This window comes from Grampus griseus, assembly GCF_964374135.1.
Source record: "Grampus griseus genome assembly, chromosome: 18".
Lineage (NCBI taxonomy): Eukaryota > Metazoa > Chordata > Mammalia > Artiodactyla > Delphinidae > Grampus > Grampus griseus.
Window position 1 is genome coordinate 68,872,516 of NC_139012.1, and position 19,434 is coordinate 68,891,949.

General features: G+C 33.3%; 1 protein-coding gene across 4 annotated transcripts in view; it reads right to left on the reverse strand.

Annotated features, from left to right (window-relative positions):
• Window positions 1-19,434, reverse strand: part of NBEA (neurobeachin) — a gene marked incomplete at its 5' end in the record, with an annotated part of 629,414 nt that overhangs the window by 318,026 nt on the left and 291,954 nt on the right. For all 4 annotated transcript variants that reach the window (XM_082675501.1, XM_082675500.1, XM_082675503.1 and 1 more), the window contains one exon: window positions 16,319-16,380. In XM_082675501.1, coding sequence (XP_082531627.1) covers window positions 16,319-16,380 — 62 coding nt within the window. The remainder of the gene's footprint in view (window positions 1-16,318; window positions 16,381-19,434) is intronic.

A 19,434-nucleotide genomic window follows, 5' to 3' on the forward strand; every position in this document is an offset into this window, starting at 1 on the left:
AAATTATTTCCTAGGAATTAAGTACATGACATAATATCCCCAGCAAAGCACATCATCATAAAATTTTAGAACAGGGTTAAAGAAAAGACTTACAAGAAAAAAATTTCTTTATACAAGAAATCAAGAATCAGACTGACACTAGACTTCTCTAGAGCAAAACTGGAAAATAGGAGAAAAGAAAACAACACCTTCAACAGCACAAGGAACATAATACTCAGAACATTATACCCAGCTAAGCTATCGATAAAATATGAGGACAAAAGAGTTACATTTTCAGACATGCATAAACATTTATTTTTCAACCACTTTTTCAAGAAGAAAGAAAAAGAACCTACTGATGGTGTGCTCTGCCAAAATGAGGAGTAGATCAAACAGGAGAAACAAGATAATGTTTTGACAGCCCCAAAATCTCAGGGGCTTAAAAAACAAAAGTTTATTTCTTGTTCACTTTCCAAGTCCACTGCCCATGTTCTGCTCTGCTTCATCACCACCCTCACTTTGGGAGCTAGACTGACAATGTAACCATTGTCTGGAACACTACAGGCAACCAAGGTGGAGGGAAAAGAAAAGAAGTTTAAGTATCACTGGCTCTTATAGTTTCTGCCCAGAAGTAACACATGTCACTTCTCACATTTCTGGTCAAAGTCACATGACCAAGCTTCAGTTCAATGCAGCAAAGGAGTGCAAACCCACCAAGTGCTCAAAATGTGGGAAAGAACCAAACGTGAACAACCCAAAACATGACTCTAAGGGAAGAAATCATATAAAAGGTGGATACAGATCTAAGAAACAGTTTACAGAACTATTGTAAAGCTAACACAGTTTCTGTGAAGAATCAGGAGAGACCTGTATGCACACTAACAGACTGTCAAGAAGGAAATAATTTCATCAGATTATAGAGAGGTTTTGAATAAGGAAGACATATTTTGAATGAAAATTTAGCATTGCAATGTATATATTTTTTCTTCCAGAATTGTTTTTGTGAAGAAGCAGGCAACATAATTCCTAAATTTCTTTAATGACAATATAATGCAATCGAAAGGCTTTGTATTTGAGTTCAACTCTTTCCTCAAGTTACAGAATTGCTCTTTCTCAAAGTTTCTTACCAAAGAAGAGCTCACATTGGGGAGAAGGATTGGAGTCTCATCCAAGAGAATTTTCTTGAAACTTTTTGTGATGGTGAGACTTTCTCCCTTTATTCTCCCAAGTTTTTCAGATTTTTCTTTTTTGAATTTAAGCATTAGAAACCTATCACACCGTTTGTATATTATCACACTGTCAATGTTGCCACATGTCAGAAAAGTCAGGTATGACGAACACTGGATCTGGCGATTAGAATGCAGCCCATTGCGCTGGGCTGATGAATGAAAGGGAATTGAGGAAGAGAAGGTTAGGTAACCGGAGTATATGCTTTCAAAGAATTCTGTGGAGAAAGCTAAGAAAAAATAGGATAGGAGGCTGAGAGAAAAATCGGTTCATAGTTTTCAGGGCGAAGAGACTTAAATACAGTTGTAAACCATAGAGAATGAAAGAGTCAGAGAAACACTGATTACAAGAGAGAAATGGTGACAGGGAAATCTTGAAGAAGGCATTAAAGAATGGGGTGTCCTGGAAAGGAATAAGGATACTTCTTTCTTCAGAAAAAGAGTAAAACTAGGGGTAGAAGAAGTTTTTCTTTTCTTGTTCACATATAAAATAGTCCACGGTATTCAGGAAGGGACCCTGACTTAAGTAACACAATTGTAAACGGTAGTGTAATTCTTTTCCAGAAGAGTGTAAATTCCCTGGTCTTATTTGCCTTGGTCTTGTGAAATGAAATGTGGTTTTAAATCTTAATATTTAATTTTTAGCACCAGCTACGGCATGAGACACATAAGTAATACTCAATAAATACTATTATTGGTGATTTATTGGGTAAGCTGCAATTCATGTACAATTCACCTCTTGGTATTATCAGAAATGCGAGGCCACATGACAGGTAATAAAACCTCTTAAAATGTTCCTGTTAAGAATGCTCATAACTAATTGAACATAAGTGTTTCTCTACTCCCACAGAAGCATAATCTAACTGGGCTCTTCTTCTGTGGAGACATGAAAGAGCATTATTAATCACAGAAAGAAGAAAGGATCTCTCTCTCTCTTTTTTTCCATCCTCCATCCATAGGGAGGGAAGATATTTTCTGTCCTCCTCTGAGCCCAAGCAAAAAATTTTACAGACTCTATCTTGCTCTTCTGTCACCTCTAACTGTCCTGTTATTTCCTCAGACATAAGTAGATATCAAACACTTATGTGATACAGGATTTTAAGACAACAAAAGCCGAAATGCCAACTTTCTAATATAAGAGTTTAAAACTTGATAACTTAATAGTATTTTCCATGTCTCTGCAACTTCACTTTTGTATGTTTTATATGCACATTATATGATTAGATTTTAGATATTGTATCTTTGAAGGAAGAGCCATATTTTATTTGTCTGTGGTAACCACAGAACCAGAAGAAATAGATGATGTAAATTGCACAGTGACTATACTACAGCATTAAGGCAAAAAGAGTTCAATTCTAGAAGTTTAGCAACATTAGATGGAAAACACAGAAAAAATCCTTATGTATAAAATTTATATTATTATGCGTATAAAGTAGTATATTTCCTGGTATCTTTTTTCTAGGTTCTACTAGTTATTTGCTTGCCAAACATGAATATTTTCTTCTCTACCACAGAAGCCTACTGGTTATGTTTTAAGATGATATGGCTGGGAGTACAAGCGTAATTTTGCAGGCCTTGACCTAAGTAAGGACCAAGTAGATTTCACCTAATGTTAAAAGAGTATAATTCAGTTTTTGAAGATTTTCAAAATTCTTCATCAACTACAATAATCAATTTGGACAATTTCAATTTATCAAGTCAATTTCTGTTAACTACATTAACTAATACTAACAATCTGTAAGGTGGAAAAAATGTTACTGGTTGTCTTTCTTTAAGAAAGCTAGTTTAAAATTTTTATTTTTCAAACTGTGGTATGAGATCAAAGTCCCAGGCAGGAGACATACTAAGTCCCAGGACATACATATTCATCTCCCTGGAGTCTGGGAGGAAAAAAAAAAAAAGCCATGTAATTTAATTTAAAATTATAAGTCATATAAGAATAATATAGTAAAATACAAATTTTAAAACATAAGAGCATAGAATGTTCCTGTTACGGTGGATTGCATGGGTTACAGCCTGTATCACCCTTTCATCCACTGCATCCCAGGGGGCTGCTTCAATAGAAGAGTTAGAGAAGGAATGACTTAAGACATAAAAGTAGCAGTAAAGCTAGAAATTTTAAACATACATTTTCATCAGCTGTTTTCTGGAATTTTGCATGAGACATATATTTTAATCTCTCATTGTTATGGTGAATTTTAAATATATCTCATAAGGCAATGAGGAAAACACAGTGCATTTCTTTCAGCTACTTTAAAAAATGCTAAATGAGAAAGAGAAAAAGGGGAAACAACAAAACGTTCCTCACAAGATAAAGTATATTTTCCCTCTCAGAAAATCTTACAATTGAATGAGGGTTTTAAAGCGTGTTTAATGATTTCTGAATGACAGTTGTACAAGCAGCACAAATAATCAATTTTGAGGGCATCTTCAGTCGAAAAGTCTAATCTCTTTACCTTCTTGGCAAAATACGGCATACAGTATTGGGTAGTAAACAAGAATGCCTAAGTGTAAAGAAGAAAATGAAATGTGAAGGGAAAAGTAACCCAAGTATAACGAACGGCATATTCTCCTTCGGGTATGCTATTCTGTAGATGAATTTTCAGATCTTACTCCTATGAAAATGGGCAATAGTATGACAAGAATTTATGCTGGCAAAGCAATAAATCTCGTGTGTAAAGAGAAAATAATTTTAAAACTTTGGAAATGCAAAATGGGATCAAGCCTACATCATTATTTTCTCAGCACTTAATGTAACTTTTATTACTCATGGAACATTCCCTCTGAAATATAATTATTTATAACTTGTAGTGATGTCTCCCCACTAGATCATAAACTTGTTAATAAAAGAAAAGATCTTGTTTTATCTAATTATGCACATCTAGTAAGTAGCAAGTGTCTGGCATACTGTACATACTCAATGTATCTTTGCTGTTGAACTGAATTTATTTCTCCAAAATCTATGGTATCACTTAAATCTGTGAGTTCTCAATTCTGACTGAACAAAAAAATCAATAGGAATGTTGTTAGAAAGCACCAGTCATATTGGAGTAGTCTCTAAGGATACGTCGGGCCCAGGCATCAGTATTATTATAAAGCTTCCCAAGTGATTGTGATGTGAAGTCAGTGCTGAGAACCACTGACTGTGGTCATTTCTCCCTCTCAACACGACTGCACACACACACAAACCTCAACGTGCCTAACTTGCCAGCATGGAGCAATTTAGTTATTATGAAGTGATGTGTACTTTTCCCTTCAAATTGTTCAATTATTTAAATTCCTTCTACTCATTTGTAAAATAGTATGCTATTGCATCATAATTACATCATAATTATTGAAGCGTCTACATCTCTAAATTAAGGCCATTACTATAGTCCTTTCCAGCTCTGACATGGTATTTTATAACCATAAATGATATTTTTGTAAGACTGAAAGTGTTACCTTATAATGAACATGTAAAAAATGTGAGCAATGAATTAGGTTATGCAGTTATTATATTCCTTTACACTGATGCATGTTTCAAAAAGTATTTCTTAAATCCATATTACTATGTAACTGATTCTAGAAGTTTCAAAAGAATAATTAGGTATAATATTGAAAGGGGAGATACGCAAAGCTTTGTGACAAGAAAAACACACAGCACACAGGAGGAACTGAGTGTCTGCTGTAGTTGCTGAGGCATAAACTACATTGAGAGTTAAGAAATGGGATATATATGGAAAGGGAAAGGAAACTTTAATCACTGTCCTAGCTCCCTAACAATTCTGACATGTAGAATTAGAGAAATTACTTAAAACAAGGCAAATGGATACATGAGAATGTATACAAAAGGATAATAATAATAACATCATCATTTCAACAGAGTCAATTTCTTGGCAATGACAGGAAAAAATGTATCTTTAAAAATCTTATCTACAAATCATTCCAAAGTCTTCTGCCATTTGAGAAAACACACAGACACAGACACACACACACACACACACACACACACACACAAACACTGGCTCCGCTACTGAAGAAAATGAACAGCCATAAGAAAAGGTGTAAATTAAATGTGGGCATCAAATTTTTATCTTCATGGGGAAACATACTAAACTGGGTTTGAATGCCTGCAGACAGCTGCCAAATCTTTAGACAGTTTTGTCACAATTTTTTAACTCTTCTACATGGATGTATAACATTGCCTTAAGATGAAGGACTTTTTCAAAGAATTGGATATCAAGTTAAGGATCCTTTGAAACGAAACACTTTGAAGACAAATAGGTTCCAGAAGGATGACAATGAAATCCCTATGTTCTCTTCACAATCACTTTATGGCAGTTAGATAACCCAGTAGAAATATCAGACCCAGCACATAATATTTTCCCCCACTGGTTTTTCCTCCTCTCTGTCAGTTCAGCGCACACTTCTCATTCCCTTTTGTTTTGTGTATAATTAAGTAAACCAACTTAATGTCCTCAGAGACTTAATCCATCTCAGATTCTTTGAAAATATGGAAAATATTTCAAGGTAAAAATGGGAGGTTAAATTGAGATATTAAGTCTTCTGGAACTCCAGAATTATTTTTTACTTTCTATATCCTTCATGTCTACTTATCATTAATTGCCACTAAAAGAAGTAGGTATATTCCTCAAAAAATTTATAACAAATGCTCATTATAACTGGCATGCTTATAAATTCTTGCAATGTTAGAGAAATTAATAAGTACAAGGACTGAAGTAAAAACTACTATGCAGAGAGAAAAACAGAGATGAGTGTTTTCAATGTATGCAAAAAATAAAACTAATGAAAAAAATATACACGTATTCAAAGTATGAATTTTTTCATTTCCATCGCTTATTTTTATGAACATCTTACTAAAAGCATTGTAGGAAAAACTGAATGTAAGAAATGAATAATCAATGATCAGTACATAGAGATTATCGATATGAAGGTCAGCCACAGAAAAACCATTACACAACATGAAAATATACCAAGTTGATTACTAAAAGAAGAGTTGGTGTATCATATAAAGATAAATACAATGAGGTTTCCCAGGATCTCAGTATGTGGCTAAATTGTATAAATAAATTTAACACAACTTTTTATTACAAATATTCTTATGAACATATATACACATACACATATATTTATGTTTGTACTTATGATTAAAAATAATTTAGATTGTTTTACAATATATTTTTTAAACAGAGCATTTTCTATAACTATGAATATATACAACATACAAACACATTTATATTGAGTTCTAGAGGATACTCCTTCCTTATTACCTGCTACTAGAAATGATCAGAAGAAATCAAGGAAATGATAAATTTATTAAATAAGAAAATAGAGGAAATGTTTCATATTTTAAGATCTACATAGGTAGGAAAACAGTAAAAGCTAAAATAGGGTTTTTAGAATGTAGTTTTGAAGAAAAAGAAATTTTAAAACTTAAAACCGGGAATTCCCAGGCAGTCCAGTGGTTAGGACTCCACGCTTTCACTTCCGGGGCCCGGGTTCAACCCCTGGTTGGGGAACTAAGGTCCCGCAAGCCTCGCAGTGCAGCCAGAAAAAACAAAACAACAACAACCAAAATAAAACCAATAAAACAAAATCCTGTACTTGTCTATAATCAATGAAATAACAATGGCTGTCTTTCTCTAATTTATATGATTTATCATGAAAAATATAATTTACATTTATATAACAGAACACATTTCTTAAGAGCTTACTATGTCTTTGAGTCATGACTGATGTACAACTATTTTATCTTAAGTTTATAGTACTGTTGGTATCACTCTTGATGATGGTCTTTGCATGTCATTTTTCTAGAGCTAAGAATAGGTGTATCAGAGAGTGATCCTCAAAACTTCATAACTTAAGAATAAGATACAGTAAAATATGAATATAAGGGAAATTATACCATTAGCATCGAGAGCTCTAAACTGTATACAACTACCATAAAAGTGCTGGGTATTACGAAACTACTATGCAAGTTTAGCTTGTCAAAAAACGTTCGTAGATAATCTAAAGATAAAACAGACATTTAATATTTCTCAAGATGTATTTTGTGAGACCTATTAAGAACCAATATTTTGTGGCTACCACCCATGCTTACACAGAAGCAAGAAATCATTACGAAAACTGCCTTATTTTCAAGAATAAATAGGGAGCAACCATGTTGCATTGAGCTGTTGATGCTTTGTTGTCTGCTTGGCTTATACACTCTCATATACCAAACTCGTAGCACACATGATCTTAATTCACGCCTTGGCAAAATAATAAATTATTCTATGCCACTTATCTATGCTACCATTTAAGAACAGCAGGAACTTCCAGTTTAAATCTTGAATGTTAAGACCCTGTGTACAACATTATCATGAAGCAGACCTATGTGCAGTTATATTAAAATACTTTACATTTATTCATGAATAATCATGCAGCTATAGGCATATAAGCCAGCATGAGAATTTTAGTGTTGGAGAGAAACTTAGGAATTGTTCTTTTTAACCCAGTGCAAGAATCTTTGACACACGATTAGCTGATCTTTGCTTGAAGACCTACAATATTCAGGGTTTCTGGAATACCCTGTTCTACTTTTAGACCATATTAACATTAAAAAAATAAAAGCACAGATGTTCATATATGGAAGAAAGAGCTGTGCTGACCAGTACAGCATCTACTAGTCATGTGCAGCTAGTACAAGCACTTGAAATGTGGCTAGTGTGACCTGATATGTGTTCTAAGTATAAAATATATTCCTGATTTGAAAGGCTTAGAACCAAAAAAGGAATGTAAAATATTCCATTAAATATTTTTATACTGATTACATACATGTTGAAATTATATTTAGGTTAAATAAAATACATTATTAAAATTAATCTTACCTATTTCTTTTTTACCTTTTTAAATGTGGTTATTAGAAAATTTAAAGGTGTATGTGGCTCACATTATATTTTGATTGGACAGCACTGCTCTACACTATCAACTGGAAAACATAATTTGTAAACTATTGCTGTTATAACAGCAATTTTTGCTTATACTAATAACAAGAAAAATAATTTTGCACTTATGTGTAGAAATATAATTTGAAAGGATACACATTAAATGACTAATTGTTATTACTCCTGAGTAGTGAAATTATGAAGTAACAGGAAATTTTATTTAAACTTGTAATACTTATTCTAAAATTGCTTTTCTTTTAATTTGTGGGGACTACTTTTACATTAAAAATCATCGTGGGCATCTATGCTCAACTGATTTTCAACAAGAGTGCCAAGACCATTTGATGGGAAAAGAATAGTCTCTTCAACAAATGGTGCTGGGAAAACCGGATAACCATTTGTAAAAGGATGAAGTTGGATCCCTATCTCATACCATACATAAAAATTAACTCAAAATGGATCAAAGGCCTAAATTTAGGGCCTAAAATCATAAAACTATTAGAAGAAGACATAGGGGAAATGTCCATGAGCTTGGATTTGGCCACGGGTTCAAAGACATGATACCAAAAGCATAGGTAACAATAACAAAAATAGATAAACTGGACATTGTTAAAATTAAAAACTTTTGTGCATCAAAAGACACTATCAACAAATGAAAATAACCCACAGAATCAAAGAAAACCTTTGCAAATCATATTTTTGATAAGGGTTTAATATCCAGAATAAATAGAAAACACCTTCAACTCAAGCACAACAAAAAACCAATTAAAAATGAGAAAGGACTTGAATAGGTATATGAAAAATTGCTCAACGTCATTAGTCATTAAGAAAATGCAAATCAAAACCACAATGCATGCTCACTAAGAATGGTTATAATTTTAAAACCAACAAATAAAGAAAAATAGAGGGAGAGAGAAAATAACAAATGTTGGAAAGGATATGGAGAAATTGGAACCCTTGTTCATTCCTCATAGAAATGTAAAGTGATACAGACATTATGGAAAACTGGCAGTTCCTCAAAAAATTAAACACAGAATTACCAAATGACTCAGCAATTCTACTCAATTATATACATTATACCTGATGGTATAAGCCTAAAAGAATTGAAAATAGAGACTCAAATAGATACTTGTTGTCCAATGTTAAGAGCAGCATTATTCGCAATATTGAGAAGGTGGAAACAACCCACTGTCCATCAAAAGATTAATGAATAAAGCAAATGTGCTACTGTACAAAAAATGAAATACTGGTGAACCATAAAAAAGAATTCAGTTCCGATACATGTTACAACATGGAAGAGCTTTGAAAACATGTTAAGTAAAACAAACCAGACAAAAAAGGACAAATATTGTTTGACTCCCTTTATATGCTATATAGAAAATAGGCAAAACATAGAGACAAAAAAGTGGATTAGGGCTTCCCTGGTGGCGCAGTGGTTGAGAGTCCGCCTGCCAATGCAGGGAACACGGGTTCGTGCCCCAGTCCGGGAAGATCCCACATACCGCGGAGCGCCTGGGCCCGTGAGCCATGGCTGCTGAGCCTGCGCATCCGGAGCCTGTGCTCCGCAATGGGAGAGGCCACAACAGTGAGAGGCCCGCGTACCGCAAAAAAAAAAAAAAAAAAAAAGTGGATTAGAGGTACCAGAGTCTGGGAACAGAGATCGGGAGAATTACTGCCTAGGAGGTGCAGAGTTTTGGTTTGGAATGTTGAAAATTCTGGGAAATAAATAATGATGATGGTTATACAACACTGTGAGTGTAATTAATGCCACTGAATTGTACACTTCAAAGGACTAAAATGGCACATTTTACGTTATATATGGTTTGCCACAACAAAAATAAATAAATCAAATCATCTTGGGGACTGTGTTCTTCTTTTACTCATGAATTAACTCAGTAAGTAATTAATAAATATTTATACTAAGTGCTGGACACTGCAAGATGTGGAGGACACAGTGAGGAGCAAAACGGAAGACTTCACTGGCAACAGAAACATAAAATGAATTTTGTTATGGTGTAAATCTGTAGCATAACTGAAATGAACAACATTCATAATGTGACCCTGAATGACTCTAAAGCTTTGTCATCCTTAAGCAGCCTTTCTTTTTGGATAGTTTTTAAAAATTCTACAATTCAAAGATATCTCAATTAATGTTAAATAAATATACTGATGAGACTATACAATACTTATTTTCTCCATTGGTTGAATAAAATGCTTCAGATAAGGAGGAAATACTTGGCATGATGCTTGCTCTGAAAGAAACTCCAATGTAATGGATAAAAAAATCATACTTTATCACCTATGAGAGCATCCAATTAAAACATGTAAACAGGTACCTATATTTACTATCTAGATACATGCACTTCAAATGCTGAAGGGAAGGATGGAGTGATTAAAATCATATAATAATAAACCAGAAAAGCTTCATGAAAGAAAAGAGTTTGAAATAATTGGGAAGATATGAAGTAATAGTAATAATTCCGTATTTTGTATTTTGATAGTGGTAGTGGTTACATCAATATAAGGATTGAAATAGCATTGATCTATACACACACAAATGAATGCAGACAAAGAATAGGGAAAGCTGAATGATGTCTGTACCCTAGTTAAAAGTACTGTACCAATATCAATTTCTTACTCTTGATACTGTATTACATTTACATAAGATGGTGCTATTGGAGAAGGCTGGGGAAAGGGTACATGGGACTCTGTGTACTATTTCTGCAACTTCCTGTGAGTCTATAATTATTTAAACAACAACAACAAAACCACAGAAAAAAAATGATCATGAGGAAATGTGCAAGAGCAGAAAAAGAGGACAAAGAAAATTACCTATTATAAGATATTATATATAACTTACTATAAAATAAAGTATGTTGAAATATGTAGGATTAAAGAGAAAAAATCCACCAAAAAGCGAGGGAATATACAAGTGGTAGGACAATGAAATATACACCGTTGTTTTCACTATTTTTCAAAGTTGTCGTAATGTGCCTGAAGAATTTATATAATGTGAATATAGAAAAATAAAAATAGGGGGAAAACAAACAATCAAAATAACTGGGAAGACAGGAAAGGGCTGGACATTGCAGCCAAATGTGGAAAGGGGCTTTAGTCTAGGGAGGTGGTCTGTCAGTATTCAGGGAAATCTGTTTACCTCAGAATATACTACATTCCTTCTCCTGTGCCACAGAAACTATAACACTCTTAAAGATTATCCTGCAGAAATTGGTAATTATCTTACCAATTTCTTTTTGTCCCAATTTTGGTAGAATTATGAGAATTCAAACATGAGAAAAGGACTGTCGTTTCTCTTATATTTTACTATTTTCACACAGATGAACTCAGAACTTTTGTTCATCCATCATTTTCCTTCTCTGTTTATAATTCAGGTTGGATATGAACTAATCATTATACAGGGATGAAAGTGTTGTCTCTTGTATGGGTATCATGAACTACTGAACACTATTTACAAGTTAGAAATTTCTTATCAATCTCAATTCTAGGCTATCAACATACTATAATATTTTATATGAGAAAATACTCTCGAGGTATACTGCCTGGAAATGGGTAATTCCTTATATCACAAATAAACCCAGATACATATACTGTCTAGCTACTTAATTTCTGATGCACTCCAAATGAGGCTAGTCACTGGTCTGAGCACGTAACAGGTTCATTTCTCGCCAGATCTTTGCTTAGACTGAATCTCCTTCTCTGCTTAGGCCGTGTAGAAGGTCTATTAACTTCAAGGGGTCCATCTTTAGTCCATCTTATTAAAGCCTTCCATGAAAATCTTATTTTTAGTTCACAGGATCAATTTTCTGAACCACATATAGTTAGCACTTGATTATATTCAATTTAAAATATCATGCCACAACCACAACTTTTTTATTCTTCCTTGATTTCAAATTCAGCTACATAAACAGGACAGTTTCATGGATAACACTAGACTTTAAGAAATAGAAGAATGTATCAATAAATTTTTAGTAAAGATTACAATGCTAAAATAAAAAGGTAGTCACTAAATAATTAAATGTGACATAATTTCACCATGATAATTAGGATTTCATATTTCCAAAGATGCTTGAAAAATGTAGTTCATCTGTAGTTTTCTTAAATTTATAATCTTCCTATTTTAAGCACCAAAAATTCTTTAAATATTGAGTACTTATGAATAAATATTCTTTAGTAGGCCTCTATATTCATCTTATCTATGTCTTTGTACCTCAATCTTAGGTTTAATATAATTAAAAGAAAAGTATGTCTTTATCTTTGCAACATCTGACTAAACTGTATCAAATTGGAGAAAAAATGAAAAATTTAGAAGTTCAAAGGCTAAATCATTTTAAAAAAGGAAGACTGTTCTTCAGTTGTGGTACTTTTGTAAGTGCTGTGTTTAGAGGTCCTGGGTTATATGGCCTTGATCACATCAGTGAAGTCACTAGAACCCTTTTTATTTAAGTATATGAAGTATTTAAAAAAGAATAAAGGCAAACAAAACCACAAAATAATTCATGTTAGTAACTTCATACACAGATCCTAAAAAGACTTGCAAGGCTGACTTCTACTTTATGTTACTTATACATTTTTGGGTTTTTATTGAGAATAAAAATGATACATTAAGCATACATTTGCTTAATCAGTGCTTCAAGTCAGAAAGTACTTAAATACTGAGAGACATTATTTTTTTTACATAAAAGTTTCTCAATTTATAAAACATTTTTTATTGACAGATAAGGCACAGAAAAATGCAAGTGACATCTGCTAAGCTTTACTTATGAAAACGTAAAGAAATCCTACGGGATAACATCACTCAATTTTTCCTGGAGTACCTCTGATGGAGACTTCCTAAAAAAAATCTGGAAATAATTAGAAACTATTATAGTACCTTAAAAAGTTTACTTGAAAACTAAATCTGCTCTTCATCAAAGAACACAATACACTCAGAATAATGTAATGGAAAAATTAGGTGCACATATAGACTAATGAAAAGCACCTCAACCACATCTGATTGTAAAACTTAAAAAAAAAAAAAAAAAAAAGTTGATAGAGGACAATAGCAGACGGTGAGATACTGAAGAACTCCAGAGAAAACTATTCACTGATTAAGCACTGATTTTTCAAAGCACTACATATTAACTATTTTACTCCAGTTCATTTTACTCCCAATTTTTTTTAAAAGATACTACTAAGTGCACTTTAAATACAAACTGAAAGGAAAGAAGAATAGTTAATTCTTTATGTCATAAGATCTACAGGAAAAAGAAAAATATCCATATATGGTAAAAAATGTTTTGTGTATCTGTGGAACAATTAATGCAATATAATGATAATGCTAATAGCATCTTAAAACTTAAAATGTGTTTTCCACAGAGACCTAAAATTCCACTGGGGGGTAGACTGGATGGCATGTCCCTTAGAGTTTAAAAGACTGTCCATATGAACTGAATTATCCTTGACAAGTACCTTCAGACACTTGTAATACGATCTCATGTAAATTTAGACCATATTTTACACACAAACCACTGGCAATAGTAAGTTTATTCAGGAGCTCAGATAAAAAGGAAAGAGAAGTTGATATCCTTAATAATATGTAGTAGTTAACATGAAATTTCCGAAATCAAAAGCATAAAAATAAAAGCATCTAATGAAAGAAAAACTAACGCTGTGAGAAATGTTACATTTTCCTTTCCATTTTCAGCCCTTAGCTACCTGTTTTATCCAAATAAAATGCTATGCTTTCATGTTCTATCCAAATTTAGGGGGGAAAAAGCATATTCTAAGCAAGTAAATAAACCAGAAAATTTCATTTGCATTGAAAACTTATTTTAACCAATAATTAAATCACAGTGTGGATAATATCTTAGCTGTATTTCCCACTGTGGGAAAAACATATACATGCAGTTCATCAAGATAGTAACTCATTCAGATTTTCAGCTCTTTTATGAGTCCTAGTAACTGCTCATCATAAGAACATTGAGCTATCAATACCTGCAAAGGGCTGACTGTAAAACAGAAGAAAACTCAAAACTCTGCAGCTTTAAAGATTCCTCAGGATTGCCTGTGCCTTGGCGCAAAGACAGCTTACAGAACTATGCTAATTCTACAGGGATCCAGCTCCACTGTCAAAAGGATGTGTTAGGTCTGTAGACGAGAACTCAGCACTGGCAGTGCTGCTGCACCAAGCAACCTCCGCAGCATCAGCAACTGTATTATTACTGTCAGGAGCCTGCTGCTGCTGTGTGGCCTGGCTAATGGGTTACAGTATAAATCATCATGAAGTTGAGTAGTAGAGAAAAGAGCAGACTATTTTAAGAAACTTTGACAACATGTCCATTTTGTGTGTGTTCTCGAAAACCAAGGTTTTATACATCCGTTGAACAATGGATGATCTTCAAAAGACGCTTTTATAAGCTAATTGTAAACTAGAATAGTAAACTCCTCCCACCTGAACTGCATTGAAGGAAGATTACTCATTTGTTTCTTTATTTTTTAAAAACATTTTTGTGGAAAGCAAAGTTCCAGTTTAATAGAAAATAAAACAACTGGAGCTTTTTTCAGTAAACAAATACATTTTTAAGTCACTTAAATGAGGTATATTTAATCAATTAACCACTTAAATATTTAAAGCACACTGAATTATTTTAAACATTCAACGTAAAGATCAAATTGAGAGACATGTTTATAATATTGCTTTGCTGAAACACTGAAAGTGCACTGCATAGAGGGCTTAAATTTCTCACTCTTCCTTTCAATCAATATCTGAGGCAAAGTTTCATCTCTAGGGCCCTTAATGGCAGGAATTCCTGGAGCCAGCAAATGAGTAATGTTAAACCTATGATTAGATGATGAGGCCATCAAAGACACTAGACCCTAATGCTACATTCTTCTTTATTTCTCTGAACTGCAGTGAAACCAAGAGCTAAGGAAGAAGAAATTTTACACTATATTTTCCCCATAAAACCATGTTTTTTTAAATGTGCATTGTCAAGAACCTACAAGGTCCAGACAGATCTCACAGAATGTCTCTCGAACTCAGGACTCTGGCATTAGGTAACAACTTTCAAATGCCCTGCAGATGAACTCTTGCCAGGAATGCTGTTTTCTTTAACTTCTTCCTTATTAATATTCTTTCTGGATGAAAAGGGGAAAATGGACCTAATGATGTCCCTATGAATATATTCTTGAAGAAAGTAAACCTGGAGACTGAAAATTACTGGGTAAGTTTTTGGTTCTTTTGTTTCTGCTGATGCTTTAAAGGATCAATTGAAGCCATATTGTTGTTTATTTGGAAGTTAGTTGTGGTTTTAGCCAGACCTCAGGTCAGTAACTAGAAACAGTATAGATGTATTTTCCTTGCTACTGAGGAAATTAGAGATAATGTAATAACTACTTATTACAAACACACATAAGGTCTTTCTATTCTCATATTACAAAATATTTAATACTTATGTGAAAATCGGGATCACTAGGAGACTTGGGAGAGCTGGCAAGAAGAAAGACCATTAGGTCCCTATTTTAGTTATCAGAAAAATGTTACATATAATTTTCTCATAATTGCTTAAAAAAACAACACCCAACAATTATAATTCTATTTTTAATTCTGATTATTAAAGATAAATAGTATAAGTAGATTTTTAGAATTTACATTTAAATATACAAATTACATTAAAAAAGGGAAAGCAGCAAGGTATCGTATCAAAAACCCCTCACTAATAAGCTATATTTTATACTTTGGCTACTGCAACAAAAAAACCTCTAGTTTTCATTATCTATAAGAGTGAAAAAGAAACCATGTAATTAACAATGAACATCAAAATTATAAATAATACTGTATCATTTTTAAAGGATGGGGTGTAAAGATGGATATCAAAAAATCTATAACAAATTATATATACATATATTTGCAGAGATTAAAAAATAGGGAACAACAGAAGGCTAGGTAGGTGGGAAATAATAAGACAGCTAAAGGGAGGGAAGGGAAAGGGAGACTAAATCAATATTTGCATGGTAAGATCATCTACATAAATATACATCTCTATGTAATTTATTGCCTTCATCTATGAAATGATAGAAATTTTTAAAATATATAAACATATACATATATATTCACATACATTCTTTTGTTAGTGACAAAACAATCCTCATGTAGTTTAATGTAATCAAGCGATTGAGATTTCGTACCTGAGAACAAAGCAGCATAACAAGCTCAACCACAGATGTGCTGGACTTCATACAAACAAGGCCTACAAGGAAGAAAGGTTAAAACAAAATGAAATTACAATGGTAGAAATCATCATTCTAAGTTAATTCATTATATAGGTTTTAACTTATAAAATCTTTCTTTAAAGTAAAATTCCTAAAATGAAATGAATGGAAACATTCATTAACATATTTTTATAGCATTAATTTCAAAATATTCAGATATTCAAGAAGATGTGAAAAATACTAAAGAAATTGACCTCAGGCTTGGGTTATTTATTTGGTCAAGGCATTTCTTATATTTAAACAAGGTGGGGTAGCTATCAAAATTGATAAGCTAGTTAGAACTCTTTTTATTCCAATGACATTTGCTATGTTATTGTTTCCTGGAGCACAGAACAGTAATCATTGAAGACCTGCCTAAATTTTCTTCCAAAAAACAAAACTAAAATAATTTACAAACAGGTAATTACCCACTGGTTGTCAATTGTTAAATGAATTTTATAATATTGAAAAATGAATTTCACATACAATTAACATATTATGAAATACTTGTAAAATATTCCATTGTTCTGCTTCCAAAGTCTCTGAATAGACATCAGAAGAAAAAAGAATTAAATGTATTAATACATATGTAATAATGGCTACTACTCATTGATCACATATTATGTGCTGGGTATTGTGTTAATGTACAAGAACTCATTTAATTCTCATTTATATTCTGTGATGTGCTATTATTATTACAATTCTACAGGTAAGAAAATATTCTTAAAAAGTTTAAATGTTGATTATTCATCAAGACTTCAATTAAAAAGATGACTTCTGTATAACATAATAAGAAGGCAGATCATGATTGTTAGTATTTTTAAAGTGCCAACATATAGAGAAAGATGTAACCAAGGATTCATAACAATCTCTGGTAGGAGGAGAGTATATTCATCATGATGTCCACTAATTTAAAATATATTTTTTAAAATTTTTAACTAAGTTTTTATTTATTTATTTATTTTTTGTGGTACGCGGGCCTCTCACTGTTGTGGCCTCTCCCGTTGCGGAGCATAGGCTCCGGACGCGCAGGCTCAGCGGCCATGGCTCACGGGCTCAGCCGCTCTGGGGCATGTGGGATCTTCCCGGACTGGGGCACGAACTCGTGTCCCCTGCATCGGCAGGCGGACTCTCAACCACTGTGCCACCAGGGAAGCCCTAACTGTTTTTTAAATTAAATTAATAGACTTTTTTTTTCTTTTTATATGAAGACAAATATAATCAGTAAAAGCCCTGTATAGTAAGAAATGCCATGATCTTACATTAGTTGTTGCTAAATGGCAAACTAAAGCGAAACCAGTTATTTTTTCTTCTTAAGGTGATTTCAATAGTCTCAAATGTCTTCCAGACACTAGCATGTATATTTATTGTAGGTAGTCGATAAATACCCTTTTGTGCCCATTCTGCTAACAACTCTATCCTTAACGTACAGACCTACAAAACAAGTTGTAAAAAGGCACCAGGATTCCATTTTATCAGATCTTTGGGCAGACAGTTAACTAATGAAATAAGAGGCAGATGTGAAAAGCGCATTTAAGAGACAATTGTTGCAACTGATCAGCAATTCTCATGCTCAGGAGCTAGAGAGTCAGAAAGATTAATGGGACATTTATCACCTGTTGGCTACTCAACCACCTGAAATTCTGACAAAGAAAAACTAAATAAAAGGCCAAAGGACTATGTACAGCAAAAGGATCATAAATAAAATCTGTACTCCGTATCAATTTAGATTTTAGACTGTCAAGCTGTATAAAGAATTATTAGACTACAAGGCTATATGATGAATGATTATATAAAGAATTTTTCACTACATATTCTGTGTACTAGAGTTTTGAAATACATAACTTGTACAAATTAGGAAAAACATGCAATTATATTCATTTCTCACAGACTAATTTTAAATGAACTTCTAAAAAACTGCTGTGTAACAAGAATATTCATGCTTCTTCCAAACACATACTATCATTCCATCATAAGAAAAACAAATGCTCCATCAATGCTTTGTTCAAAGGAAATGAGAACAAAATGATAGGATAGCAAAACTGCAGTTTGTAAACAGCACTCTAGGTACTTTGAAAAAGGCCATTGTGATTTCAACTCAATAGACCCTTGCACCTTTACTAATGTGATGTAATTAGAATGAACAGAATGATAATGGATCCTACTCAAAATAACAATACGAAACAAAACAAACAAGCAAAACCTAAATTTGACAATGAGAACACAAGCAGAGGCAATTTTGGAAGACTTATCACCTTTCAAAAATTATATAATCATTTTGGTTGACACTATTTCTAAGTGTTAACAAAAGTATTACTAAAACAAATAGATTTTTTATTAGAGATATGAGATACTGAAGATATCTAGAGATATTGAGACATTTAATAGAGCTATTGAAAATACAAGCATTGTCTGATGACACTAATCCTTGCACATTCTCTAAATAAAAAAGCACCTATATTTGAAAATTTAAGGTGCAAGTAATAAACGTGGTTTGGTATAACTTTAACCATAAGCTCAAGAAAGCCAAATTTATCTAGCGATACTATACTCAGGCTATATATGCACAAGGCAAATATTTAAAATTGTTATGTCTGAAACAGGTTGAGTTTTTTTTCCTTTTTGCATCTGGCAACAAATTCATAATCAAACCAACTCATTTGATATCTCCTCATGAGTAAAGGATAGTGTTAGCACTCAGGAGATTAATAAGACACTATCTACACCTTCCCAAGGGCTCCATCTTTTAATTCCAATCTAAGATTATCTAACGTTTACATAGAGCTTTGGCTGCGCTGGGTCTTCGTTGCTGCGTGCGGGCTTTCTCTAGTTGCGGTGAGCAGGGGCTACTCTTCATTGCAGTGTGCGGGCTTCTCATTGCAGTGGCTTCTCTTGTTGCGGAGCACGGGCTCCAGGCACGTGGGCTTTAGTAGTTGCGGCTCGCGGGCTTCAGTAGTTGTGGCATGGGGGCTCGGTAGTTGTGGCTTATGGGCTCTAGAGTGCAGGCTCAGTAGTTGTGGCACACGGGCTTTGTTGCTCTGCGGCACATGGGA